The sequence below is a fragment of the Octodon degus genome, unplaced genomic scaffold, assembly GCF_000260255.1.
Source record: "Octodon degus isolate 3935 unplaced genomic scaffold, OctDeg1.0 scaffold00220, whole genome shotgun sequence".
NCBI lineage: Eukaryota > Metazoa > Chordata > Mammalia > Rodentia > Octodontidae > Octodon > Octodon degus.
This window is the reverse complement of record NW_004524796.1, coordinates 1,761,317-1,774,320: the sequence shown is the minus strand read 5'-3', so window position 1 is coordinate 1,774,320 and position 13,004 is coordinate 1,761,317. Positions and strand designations below refer to the sequence as shown.

Below are 13,004 nucleotides of genomic sequence, written 5' to 3'. Positions count from 1 at the left end.
CTCTGGGTCTATTCAGGATCCGGAGGACCCCAGGTCATCTTACTCACTTGTCGGGCCTGCGCTCTGGGTCTATTCAGGATCCCGCCAGGCCCTAGGTGGTCTCACTCACTCCCTGGGCCTGCACTCTGGGTCTATTCAGGATCCCATAGCCCTCGGTCGTCTCTGAATGAACTATCTTATAAAGAAAGTTTTGAAATTTTTCAAGGTAGAATATATATCATTAACTACCATGATATTTGCTTGAAATCTGGGGTAAATGTCTCATCAGGAAGCCAAGCTAAAAGTTGGCCTACTCAATTATCTCAATTCTTATTTTAATTTATATATCACTTACATGAATCATCATAACGTTTTAATGTTTGCAGCACTGATGGTCTATATTGTTTCTGATCATAACGTGGCTTGTTCCCTACTCTGTACAGCTCGTTCGGCTGTCACCGGAAGCTGTGACAGTGATGGTCTACATATTTTCAGAGGCAACAGCGTCTCTTCCTCACCTGTTGCTACCCTGTGTGGAGATGAGACCTTGGACAACATCGGGGTGTTTAGTCCCGTGCTGCTTAACTTCTACTCCAATGCACACATCACAGACTTTGGATTCAAGGTTTCCTATCGGATAACCTGTGAGTAACCGTGATGAGACAGCTTGGAAGTTTCTTTTTTTCTTGAGTACTTTGCACACAAGTTTTCATTATAGTTCAGTAATTACCAACTTGACAATTCAGAGAATTAGATACATGGTACAAAAATATTTAGCTGTTCTTTTCTTAAAAAGAGATAAATCAAATGGTGGATTGAGATTTATTTTGTGATTTAAGTTAAAATGAAAATTCTTGCTGCCTTACTTTTCATTCATCATATAGGATGCCTTTTGGCTTGAATTATTCTGAATAGTCCAGATGCCTGTTTTGTACCCCAAGTCACTTTGTTGATATGAAAAATAATATTTTGTCAATTTAAAAGACATATAAGAGAATATCTATATGGATCTTCTGATAGGAAAGGATTTTTTAAAAATTATGTGCAAAATGCATGAGTCCTAAAGGCAAAGAAAAATGTGAAACATTCAACTATGCTATCATTCATAATTTTTCTCTAGCAAAGACAAATGCTGGGTAAAGGCTCTGTAACTACACAGAAAATCATAAGATCGTATTTCCCTATCTTGAATTGGCTTTGGCCCTCCTGCTTGGTTAGTCTGCTGACAGTGTCTCCCCATAGCTTCTCCACCTCAATGAATTAGATTTACAGTTTGTAAAATCTTTCCTTGCTGTGTTTTGTCTTTGTTTAACCAAACCCATTGCTAATAGTAGGAAGGTAAGTTGTTTCCCTTCAAATGAATTACATTTTCATCCACAGGGAAGACTAAAAAGTCTGTTTACTCATGAAAAGGGCCTTTGTAATTTGTTCACATTGGCTGCCATCTGAATCCTCAATGCTATCATCTGTAAAGTATGGTTCCGTATGGTGTTGTAGGCCTGTTGGTACCACTAAAATTAAACTAAACAATGAACATTTCTTTCTTCTTGTCTTGCTGAATAAAAGGGAGAATATATTTATTTTCTTCATTTGGAACAACCACTGTTTCCAATAATTAAGCTGCTAGTTTATATTCTACTCTTTAATATGTCTTTTTCCTAAACACAATATGCAAGTTTTAATCTATCTGGTACATAAGTCTCACTTAAAGAGCATTGTTGATCTTGACTCCAACACGTGAAGGTGTAAGAAGATGAAAGTTCTTTAGGCATTGATAAACCTTCAGAGACCACATAATTGTGTACTGAATGGACTAGAGTAATTGCCAACCAACACAGACATCTAATTCAAGGCAGATGTACCCAGGAGTCTGAGAGCAGAAGCACATAGAGGCATAGAGAGAGGCACTTGCCCTGCAAATAAGTTCATCTCACACAACAACAATAAAGAATGAAAGAACCGTAAATGGTTTCTCATGTCCAAGAGATGTGGGTGAACATGTCCCTTGATAGTATATAAACCACGGAAATATCAAGGTACACTACGACATTGTAATTTTAGAATCATAAAGTACACATAGGCCTTTCTTTTTGCAAGAATAAAGCATCTGCCATTAGGTGGTACAGTTTGATCCTTCTTGTCTGTAGGCTGAAGCAAAAATACTGCAGTAATTTCTGTTATGCATAGAGGATCTGAGTTACACTTTTGCGGCTGTCATCTTATTGACTGGTGGGTCTAACTAAAGACTCTGGATTGTTAATTGTGGGGTTAGAGTGGGGGAGAGGCTTACCTTCCCTACGTGTATGGAAAATTAATTATACAAATTTGGGGTTAGTACAGTTTTTTTAACCAGTCTCACAACACAATATAAATACAGGGGACTTAAGAACTATGCATCTGAACCATAAGGGAACAGGCATGAAAGTTCTAAAGCTGATTTCCAATACTTGCCTTATAATACTCTTTTCTTAATTGAAGATACATGAATCTATGTTGTCAAAGATTTATAGGCTGAAGTTATTCCCAGATCCTGTGAACTTCTAAAACATGCCCTAACTTCCAGTTGCTTTTGTGATCTATCAATCTGGGCCAGGCCATTACACCACACATATTAAATGTTCTGTCTCTTTATTTTTCACTCTCACCATTAATTCAACAGATACTCCTTTCTGAATGTGCCTTAAGACATTCACCTCAATTTTTACTCCTTTACTGTCTCCTATTCTTTTCCCCAATAGGAACATCAAAATTATTTGAAAACAACAAAAAATTAAAGCTACCTTAAGAAAAATAATTATTATCTCTCTTAGAGAAAAAAGTATAATAACATAAAATATGTTAACATTATTATTCCATAGTGTGGGCAATAACTGCTCTTTGTGCCTTGCTTTGCAGCCTGTGGAGGTGTATACAACTCGTCCACCGGAACCATCAGGAGCCCTTCCTACTTAGACAGCACATACCCGAACAATGTCTACTGTCTGTATAACATCTTTGTGGGAAATGACAAAATGGTGCTACTCAAGTATGTGAGACAAATTTGCTTTCTCAAAAAAAAAAAAAATACTTTCAACTTTTTTTCACAGAAAAGCCAGTCCTTTACTCATAGAGAGAACTCATTCTTTCCTTCAGTAACCTAGAAGGCAATTTAGAGGAAGGAAGAGGGAGATTCCTGCATGGCAGGAAAATGTAGGAAATCCTCCTCCCCCCATGAAAGCTGGTGATGATTAAGAGGAAGACATGCTTCCTACCAATCAAAAACAGTTGTTGTAACTGTCCAGTGGTGAAAAGAAGCTTCGTAGAATGGTTGCCATGTCCTAAACCTGTCCTGAAATCAGCAAGGGGAGGAAGGGCTAGAGAGAGCAGTTACCATGTGTTGGTCATTTATTAGATATCGCAAACTCTGATTAGTACCTTCATTTGTTTTTTTTATTCTTAAACAGCTCTAGGAGATGTGTATGTATTTCACTTTTTACCATTAAGAAAACAGGATAATAGTACCACTTCATCTCACAAAATAACAAGGGGAAAACAAACACCATATTTTGGAGTGATAAATTAGTTCATCTTGTCAGAACATGATATCAAATGGACCTTAACATGTCTGAGCCTGGCAATTTGTTGATGTGTTTGACTGTGTATTATTTATCTTTATATGCTCAGCTATCAAAGTTTTTGGTGTATTTATGTAGTTACTCTGAATATGTAGGCTAATCTTTTGAACTCACCACTCAAGTGGTGTCTTACATCTAAAATTTCCCACCAAGCAAAGCTTATATGCTCTGCTTTCAGTTTTTGCCTTACAGTGTTTTGGTTTTTTTTTTTTTTTTTTTTCTTATAAGAACTGAGGAATTTTTAGGCATTCAGAGGAGAACATCAGTATTAATGAGCTATACTTCACAGGTTCAGTGACTTTGCTGTGGTTCCCTCCACCTTGTGCTCCAACGACTTCGTGGCAGTTTATGATGGTTCTAACATCAGTGCTCCCCTTCTTGGCAAATTTTGTGGCTCTACACTTCCACCAGCTATTAAGAGCAGCACTAATAGCATGCTTCTGGTGTTCAAGACTGATGCTATTCAAACAGCGAGAGGCTGGAAGGCAGTTTTCCGGCAGACATTAGGTAAGAATTTGGGTCATAAAAATCTTTTTCATGGTTGTTATCTTTCTGCTTTGCTTAATTTTTTTCCTACTTGACCAGAGTTTCATTTCATTTGGACATAGAAGCATATGTTGCATAAAGCCTTGGTTTTAAAAAGTACATAAAGTTCATTTTGCTTAAGTCATCCAACACACACATCACTTCCATATATACAGACAAGAGCAAAGGTGGTTCCTGTTCAGGTTCAACTACTCGCTGATGGGATCTGAGATTCACTTTATGCCAACAGGAAGGATAGAAATGGAATTTACAGTCAGGTAAGACCAAAACCAAGATGAAGGCCCAGTGGACTATGTGAAATTCATTCTTAAAGCAGTGAAAAGTCTTAGAGAATTGTAAGTAAAGATCTCATGGCTAAACTGGACTATTAAAAAATGTAAGACTAAAGGACCCCCCAAAGTAAAAAAAGATAGAAAATGGGACCAGCGAGATAGCTCAGCGGACTAAGTGCCTACTTAGGCAAGTGTGGGGACCAGGATTCAAACCCCAGCACTACATGCCTTGCCAGCCCTTCCCCAGGCCTGGAATCTGGGTGTGGTTGTGCACTCCTGTAATCCCAGTGCTGGGGAGGCTGAAAAGATCACTACTAGTCTGAGATGTGTAGTGAGACTCTATACCAAATACATTAAAAAAAAAAAAAAAAAAAAAGATGGAAAATGCCCAAGGTAACCAAAGATGTAGAGGAAAAAAGTGGAAACCTCAGTTTCTTAGAAGGTAGGATACATTGAAAATACAACATTTGAAACTTGGTAGTATGCTATGTGAAAATACAAGTGGAGGATGAGGTCCTACGGGTATTTGGACAGTGGAAACTTAGTATAAGATGGAAGGGAGAACTGTTATTGTTTCCAGTATTTCGAGCTGGAGGGCAGGTCCTACATGGAAGCTGAGAGAGCTACCAGGAAGTTGAAGATTCAGAAGCACTTTGGGCAAGAAAGAGCAGTGGCAAGGAAATCTGTGTGTGAGTTTAAATAGAAAATAACACCCTCATTGAATCCTTCTGCGTGGAAAGACAATTATCTATATAAAATTAGCTCAGAAGTTCAAATCACTTAAAATAGAAGGTAATCAGTTCTCTGTTTAATTATTCTAAGAACATCAATGGCATAATTTATATTTTACTCCAGAGGATGGTTTGAGTCTTCCATTTGAATACTGATGTGATTAATGCTCTAAAACTCAACAGCTCCCCAAACAAATCTCATACTCCCTGAAGATTCAGAAAGATCTGAGCACTTTGCTACAATAATCATTCTGACTCACCTTTCCAACTCTTCTTTGGACCCCAGTGTTTGAATAATCTTAATCTCTCCAAGCAGATCTTAGCTGGAACTCCACATGTGACATGTTATCTTCTGTGTATCTTTTGAAGAGTAATTATACTTGTGTGTTTCACAGTCTCCCCACAAACCTCAGGCATCTTGACAAGGGTATCAGAATATTGCTTTACCATGTACCCTCCTTAGCTGTCTCAGCAATAATTTGAAAGTTAGCCTTATGGATAGAGAGAGGGTCCTGAGTAAAATGATGTAGTGAAAAGAAAACACAGAAACCTAGTTTGAAAGAAAAATTAATTTTTGGAGGTTTTTTACATAAAAAATTCATACATTCTTACCTTTAGCACAGACTGTAGGATCAGATGATATATTTGCACTTGTTCTGCTATGTACTTTGAAGTCTTCTTTGCCCTAACCTGTGCTCACATGATCGCTGGAATGGCTGTCCTGAAGCTCTCCACAGCACTGCAGTCTGCATGGAGCTCTCTAAGTGAGCCAGGGTTTCTGGGCCTTATTAAATTACTATGGCTTTCTGAGCTACAAAGGGGACATTTTTAGACTTATTGTGATTTTACTGAACTGAAGAAACACAGAAGAAAAATTGTACACTGTCAGAGGCATTGTCCCTGCGTGAGTCATTGGGCACTTACAATAAATTACTGTTTTCCTCTGGTCTCAGTAGAAAAAAAGATTCAAGTGAAGGGTGCAGAAGTGGAGTTTCGCTGCTTGCCAGCGTGGTGCTGGCAGTATGTTCGCTGAGGACTTTTGCCTCTTTATCTTCTGTAAAAATGTAATCAGCCACTTGAAAAGACTTAGTTTAGTCTGATCATTCATGATAGGTTTCTACTGAAATACTAGGTATTATAATTTTGTGTTGAGTTTTATGAACTTTTCAAGCCCACACGTTAGTTTGTTGATTATTCTAAATATCTTTCAAACTTGTTTTGTTGTCCTTGTTTGTGGTGAGGAAAAGAGAAACAACAACAAAATTAGCTTTAATCCTAGGGATTATAGAAATCTCTTGGTTATAGATATGCATTTTTATAAACTTACAGTTGGCTACTAGCTACACCATCTATCTCTGTCTCATTTACTGAAACCTGCCCTGTCTTTCCTATACGGAGAGTGAAGTGAGCTTGTGGAACAGGCAGTGACTTTCCATTTCTGAGGCTTATGTTTGCCTGGAAAACAACTTCACTGAGTAGTAATTGGTATGAAGAGGAGGCCTTTCATTTCCTTTTGTGCTAACCAAATCCCTAATTTTTCCAACTTCTGCTTAGATTATGCACTTGGAAATAATTTATGTTCATCTGCTTTCACTTTTAACGATTTAGTAGATTTTTTTACATAATTATGTGATTGTGAGAGAAATTCTTCTTATACATTTGTTACATTAGTATTGCTGGTGGTCTCAGAGAATTAGGGAAAAAAATATCCCCTACTTGTTAAGCCCTATGCAGTGAGGTTGAGTATCTTCCTTTCACGGGCCTTCTGCTGTTTGAGCCCAAGTCTGTGACATAAATTGAGGGTAATGCTAAGTAAAGCAGCAATTCTCCAGAGCTGATATCTAAGGATAAAGTAAATCTGCCATCCTGCACTTCAGCACTACAGAGATAACTGATCCTGAGCAACTGACAAGCATGAAGTTAATCATACTGAGCTTCAGGGCTCTCTGAAACTTTAAAATTATCTCCAAATAATAATTTGGAGCATTTCTTTGGATCAGTTCATAGATGTAATCCCACAACAGTTTAAGAGGCCCATGATTCTGTAGATTTGACTGGAACAGCCTGCTTTACAGGGCAGAATGGAAGATTAGAAGAATCCCTAACACTACTAGTTTAGTTTCAGCCTTTTCTTTACTAACAGGCTTTGCTTTAGCCACACCATAGACAAAGCACTTTACATTTGCAAATTGCTTTTAAGCACCATAGCCTCAATTTCTTATCACAAGCCTGGTCTCCTGCCAGGGTGTCACAGTTAGTCTTTTCATGAAGTACATTACTGTGCAGTGTCATTGTCATTTCATTTTTCTCTAAAGCAATGTACACTGTAGCACTTTAGAAAACTGTTGGTATACAAAATTGTACTTGGCCCAGATATATTTTTAAGCATTAGTCAGTGAGCTACCCAGGAGAGAGTGAAGAGTGCCCCCTGCAGGATTCCACATCTTACAAGGACCAGGCCCTTCCCCAGAGAAGACACCAGTGTCAGGGACATGCGAGTGACATCAGTGGTGAAGCCTTAGCCCAAAGCCCATAGCTCCTGTCACCCATAGTCTACTTGCTGAGGATGAGGGTGTCTGTCTTCCACCTCTCAAGGCATTTGTCACATGGAGAATGAGTCAAATAGCCTTAAGGTCAGACCCAAAGAAACAAAAGCGAAAACATCAAAGCAAGGTCTAACAAGGGCAGAGGTAGCAACACAGCCAATTGGGAAGAGGCATAGAGTAGGCTTCCGGTGGCTGCCATCCAAATCATTGATTATGTCACTATGAAGTGATAATGGTTTTAGAAAAGTCCTGTAACATTTCTGAGCTCATGCTTTATCCACCAACAGCTTTATTTGAAATAATACCACTTTATATCTTTTAAGAATCTGATAAGAATGAAGTATGTAATTCTTATAAAGTACCTTGACTGTCAGAGAGGAAGATTATTTACTGGGAGGTAATAATAAAGCCCTAAATGGTTTATAAGATTCTAAGGTGCACACATCCCCCCCACCAAAGGCAGAGGGTAGCTAAGGGGGGGTGGCGGCGAGGACTATCAATTGTTCATTCTCCTTAAGAGTATTCCAGGCTACAGTGATCTCTTCTTTCTCATTTTACACTTTTCCTGATACCTAACCATGAAGCCCTAAAGTATATTTTAAAACTTAGATCTGAAATAAAAAACTAAATTCTAATTAAATTTCAAAGCCCTATAGATGTATAGCACATCGTTCTTACTCCAGCAATACTGGCCTGATGAGTCAAATTGAAAAAGAGATAAATGAATAAATTATGCTTACTTCAAGTTATATTGTATTATAAGATACATTGTGTATTTTATATTATAATAGCTATGTTATATTAATTATATTATACACAGGTTCAAGTCATTCTCAAAACTTGACCACAGTTCATACTGTAGGGCTCTTATATAGGGAAAGAAATTGGATAACTTTCATCCAGAACAGTAGCAATGGGTCAGAATCAGTATTTGGGTCATGTGTGTTTTTAGTCTCTGGATTTCTCCCTGCCACTTTGACTTTGGAAAATATCTCTCAAACATTGTAAAGTTGGAATAGTAGGTATAAGTTGAGGAAGTTAAAAGGGCTCATATATATGAAAATAGTGTATAAGAAAAAGAAAGGAAGACAGAAAGCTAAAAAGCATGTGCCACAAAGTTGGAAAATATGGTCTCAGCAATATGAAAAAATCTAACATGTCATTTTAGACTTCAGCTTCCAGATAAATTTAAACTTCACAGCTTTAGTGTTAAGTTTAAACTTTGAGAGGAATTCTGAAATTCTGTAGCTAAACAGGAATAAACTTTAAAACATTCAACAACATTAAAAAAAAAAAAACCTGTGTATCTGTTGACTCCTCTTTGCAACTTGCAATGAACTGCACACCCCCATGACTTTTGGAAGTACAAGTACCATGAGGTAGGTTGAGCGATTTGGCAAATTATTGCTCACATAATGCTCAGCTTAGCATTAATAAGAGTACTAGTCAGAAGCTATGAGAGAATGTTATTTGTCTACTTTCCTAATGCTATTTGCTTTCTTTTATGAAGTCTGACAATGAGATGAGCTGAAACCGTAAACCCATTTAAAGAATACCAGACTGAGCATATTTCCGCCCTTTTATAGCCTTGTAACTTTCACTGTTGATTAGACTTCCCTTGGGCCGATGAGGTCAAAGAGAAGGTTATCTGTAGGGTATTCTTTGTGGCTTTTATTGAAAGGGGCTTTTTGCTTTGTTTAAAATGTGAGAATGGGATAAAGAAACCAACAAACCCTTAGTTCACCAAACCCTTACAAAAGGAAGTAGACTGGAGTTAAATTCCAAATCAGCAAGAAGAAAGGAAAGGTTTTTAATAAACATATTGTAATGTCAGATCCTACGTCCCCTAGAAAGGCCAGGTTGCTGCCCTAGGTCTGGAAGGGCCATGCTGTCCTTGGGAAAACAAACCAGATGGCAATGTGGAGACCAAGCCAGCTGATAAAGTGGAGTTGATAGCGAAATACAAGATAACACTTTGAAAAACACTGCAGTGAACACAAGCTGAGAAGCAGTTATTCTGTAGGACCTACGCTGTGCCATCCCTTCTCAAACCGCAATCCAGTTTTGTCTTGAAAAACCGGATGTTTCAGGGTTAAATTTTTTGTAACCATAGGTTTCCTAAAATAATCTTTTTTTTTTTTTTTAACTCAGACTAGCTTAGCATTGATGTAGTATTCCCAGACACATGAAAGTGTAATACATTCGGTCAGCAATCAAAACCTTAAAACCGTCTTTGGTTATAAAGGAATTGGTTAGAAAGAAAACAAGAGTGACATTATGGTACCCTTTGTTCTTCTCTTTGTTCTACAGGAAGCCTGTTAGCTTTGTGGGGTAGCTTTATATTTTGCTCACTTTCAAGCAAAGACTTGTCACCAAATTCCAGGGCAAATAATAATGAATACCTGTCACCAGCTACCTACTCCCTGCCAGATGTAGCACAAGTATCTAGCCCTTACAAGCGCCCCATGGGGCAAAATTGACTATTTTACATAGGAAGAAATAAGAATTTAAGATGTGAAGCAATTTGCTTGTGGTCAGAGGATTTGGAAGAGATTATAAAAACATGCCTTGAACTAGGTTTGACTGTCTCCCACACTCACGCTTTTCCTTATCAGCCTACGTTGTCTTCAGAGCAATTGATAAAAATACCAAGGGCGGAGAAAAGCCCGTGGGGATGAGTTCCTGACACATGAGTTACAGCTTTTCTTTCCCTTCAGAGTAAAACTACTTCTCTCCATGTTCATCATCTTATTGGACACCATCTGCTTTATAATCACAGCACTCCGATTTGTACCAAGTCCTGATGGGATAGTTCATGGCTATTACCATAACATTCAGTATGTTTCCTCCTTTCAATAAAAAAAGGAAAAACACTCTGGGAAGCTGATAGAAAGATTGTGAGTTCAAATCAATCTTGGGCAACTTAGCAACTTAGTAAGATCTTGTCTCAAAATAAAAAGTAAAAAGTGAAGGGGGTAAAAGTATTGCTTAAGACTTAAACATCATAAAGTCGTGAAGAGGGCCTGGGAGATGGCACAGTAGAATCAGTGCTTGCCTGGCAAGCACAAGGGCCTGAGTTCAATCCCTGGTTCCAAAAATAAATAAATAAATAAACAAATAAATAAATAAAGTCATGAAGAAAAGCAACAGAATGGTAAACACAAAATCCAGGATAATGGTTATCTCTGAGTATGGGATAGGGTAGGGATTTGGATCCTATAGGGATGTGTTCCCAAGGTCTTAAAAAGTTCTAAATGCTTTTTTTTAAAAAATAATGAAATATATAAAAATATCATGTCTGCATCTTGTAATATGAACAACTATTATGAAGACAACAATATGCAATGTATTAATTATTGTAATCATCCTACTAACCTGTTCTGAAACTGTTTCATTGCTATTTTATTTTTTACGTATATATATATGAATTTTCATATTCTTAAGAATTTATCATAGTAAAAGACACATGGCCAATAATACCCCTCAGTATACCCTTAGTTACAAGTTTATCCCATTGTTTTTGCTGTTTTCTGCAGCAGTTCTAGAAGCTTTTTTGTAAGTAGCGCTGTTGTGGCTACCTTGATGTTCTCAGTCTGCTCAAAATCTTTATCCCTCATGGCCATCTTGACTTTGGGAAAGATTTAGAGTCCCACAGTGCAAAATCTAGTAAGACAGGTGAGGAGTCACTGTACTGCTGTCGCCAGCCTGCCTTTCCACTGGATGGCGCTCCACGGCAACATTTGCCCTGTTTTTTGTTTTTTAATCATACCTTGTATGTATATGTACACGTGCATACACGCATATGTGTACTTAGAACATGGCAACTAAAAAACAGAAGTAAATCTAACAGAAGAATTCCCTTTATAAGTGTAGACTAGAACATAAAGATTCATCTAATAAGAACTAGTTCCATTTATTTATTGCTTCACTGTTTATTCAACAACATTCACCAGCAAAGAGTTCTTTGCAGATGTACAGGTGATTCCATTAAGGTCCAGTTCCTTAATAAGCTCACTCAAGAAGAGATGTCAAAAAGTAATCGTAAATTCAGTTTTTAAAACAACCTTTGGGGCCAGGAAGATGGCTTAGTAGAATAAGTGCTTCCCTGCCAAGCGCAAGGGCCTGAGTTCAATCCCCAGTTCCACCAAAACAAAACAAAACAAAACAAAACAACAACAACAAAAAAACCCTTCAATAGAATTGGGTGCAAGGCACAGAAAGCCCACAGGTAATGTGAGTCCTGATTTCACTGGGAAGTATAACATTATGGTAATTTGGAGCATCAGCTCAGTGAATTGCTTTTGACACCTTGCAAAAAAAACGCAGGGGCCTGAGTTCAATCCCCGGTTCCGCCAAAAAAAAAAAAAAAAAAAAAAAAAAGAGGTGGGAATATTTGTCTGAGTCTGTTTCTGGGTACCCTATTCTGTTTCACTTATCCTATAGGCCTAACTCTCCACCACAATCGCAGTGTCTTATTTACCATCGCTGTAGAGGGAATCCCACTATCAGCTAGAACGATTTCCCCATATTATCTTTTGTTGTCACAATTGCTTTAGTTATTTGAAATCCTGTGTTATTCCACATAAATTTTTTAAGTGACCATTTTTACTCTGTGGTTTTGATAGGCGTCACATTAAACCCATGCATCATTTTGGAGAGAATGGATAAATTTACTATGTTGAGTTTTCCAATCCATGGACACATATGTCTGTCAATTTATTTAGGTCTTCTGTTATTTCTTTCATCCTTTTGTAATTTTCAGTACACTGATCCTCTATAAGTTTTTAATTTACAAAACCTAAGTATTTGAGTATAGCTGACGTGGCACTTTCCATTTGCTAGCCATGTGTTCACTGCATTGCTATGGATTTTTATATGTTGTCTTATATCCTGAAATTTTGCAAAACTCATTCATTACTTCTAAGAATATTTCTGTAGATTCCTTGGACTTTTCTACATGGATAATTCATCTGCAGATAGGACAGTATTATTTCTTCTATTCCAGGATTTATGTTATTTGCTTTCCTTGACTATTACTTACAAGAATCCTAATACTATGCTGACTCAGAGTGATAAGAAAGAAATATATTTACCTACCTCCTAATCTTAGGGGAGAATCTTTTGTTTTTCAACATTAAGTATAATGTTAGCTGTAACTTTTCACTTATCAAATTAAAATTTTTTCTTTCTAAACTACTGAAAGATTTTATCATGAGTGTGTACTGTATTTTGTAAAATCCTTTTTAGCATGAATTGACATGCATCAACTTGGAAAGAATAGACAACTTTTTTTTAATCATTTTGACCATTTGGCTT

The 13,004-nt window shown here is 37.4% G+C and overlaps 1 protein-coding gene across 1 annotated transcript in view; it reads left to right on the top strand.

Annotated features, from left to right (window-relative positions):
- Cubn (cubilin) overlaps positions 1 to 13,004 on the top strand; it is a 301,005-nt gene that overhangs the window by 256,274 nt on the left and 31,727 nt on the right. Inside the window, exons 57-59 of the mRNA XM_023705447.1 lie at positions 423 to 623; positions 2,875 to 3,004; positions 3,883 to 4,100. Of these exons, the coding sequence (XP_023561215.1) occupies positions 423 to 623; positions 2,875 to 3,004; positions 3,883 to 4,100 (549 nt within the window). The remainder of the gene's footprint in view (positions 1 to 422; positions 624 to 2,874; positions 3,005 to 3,882; positions 4,101 to 13,004) is intronic.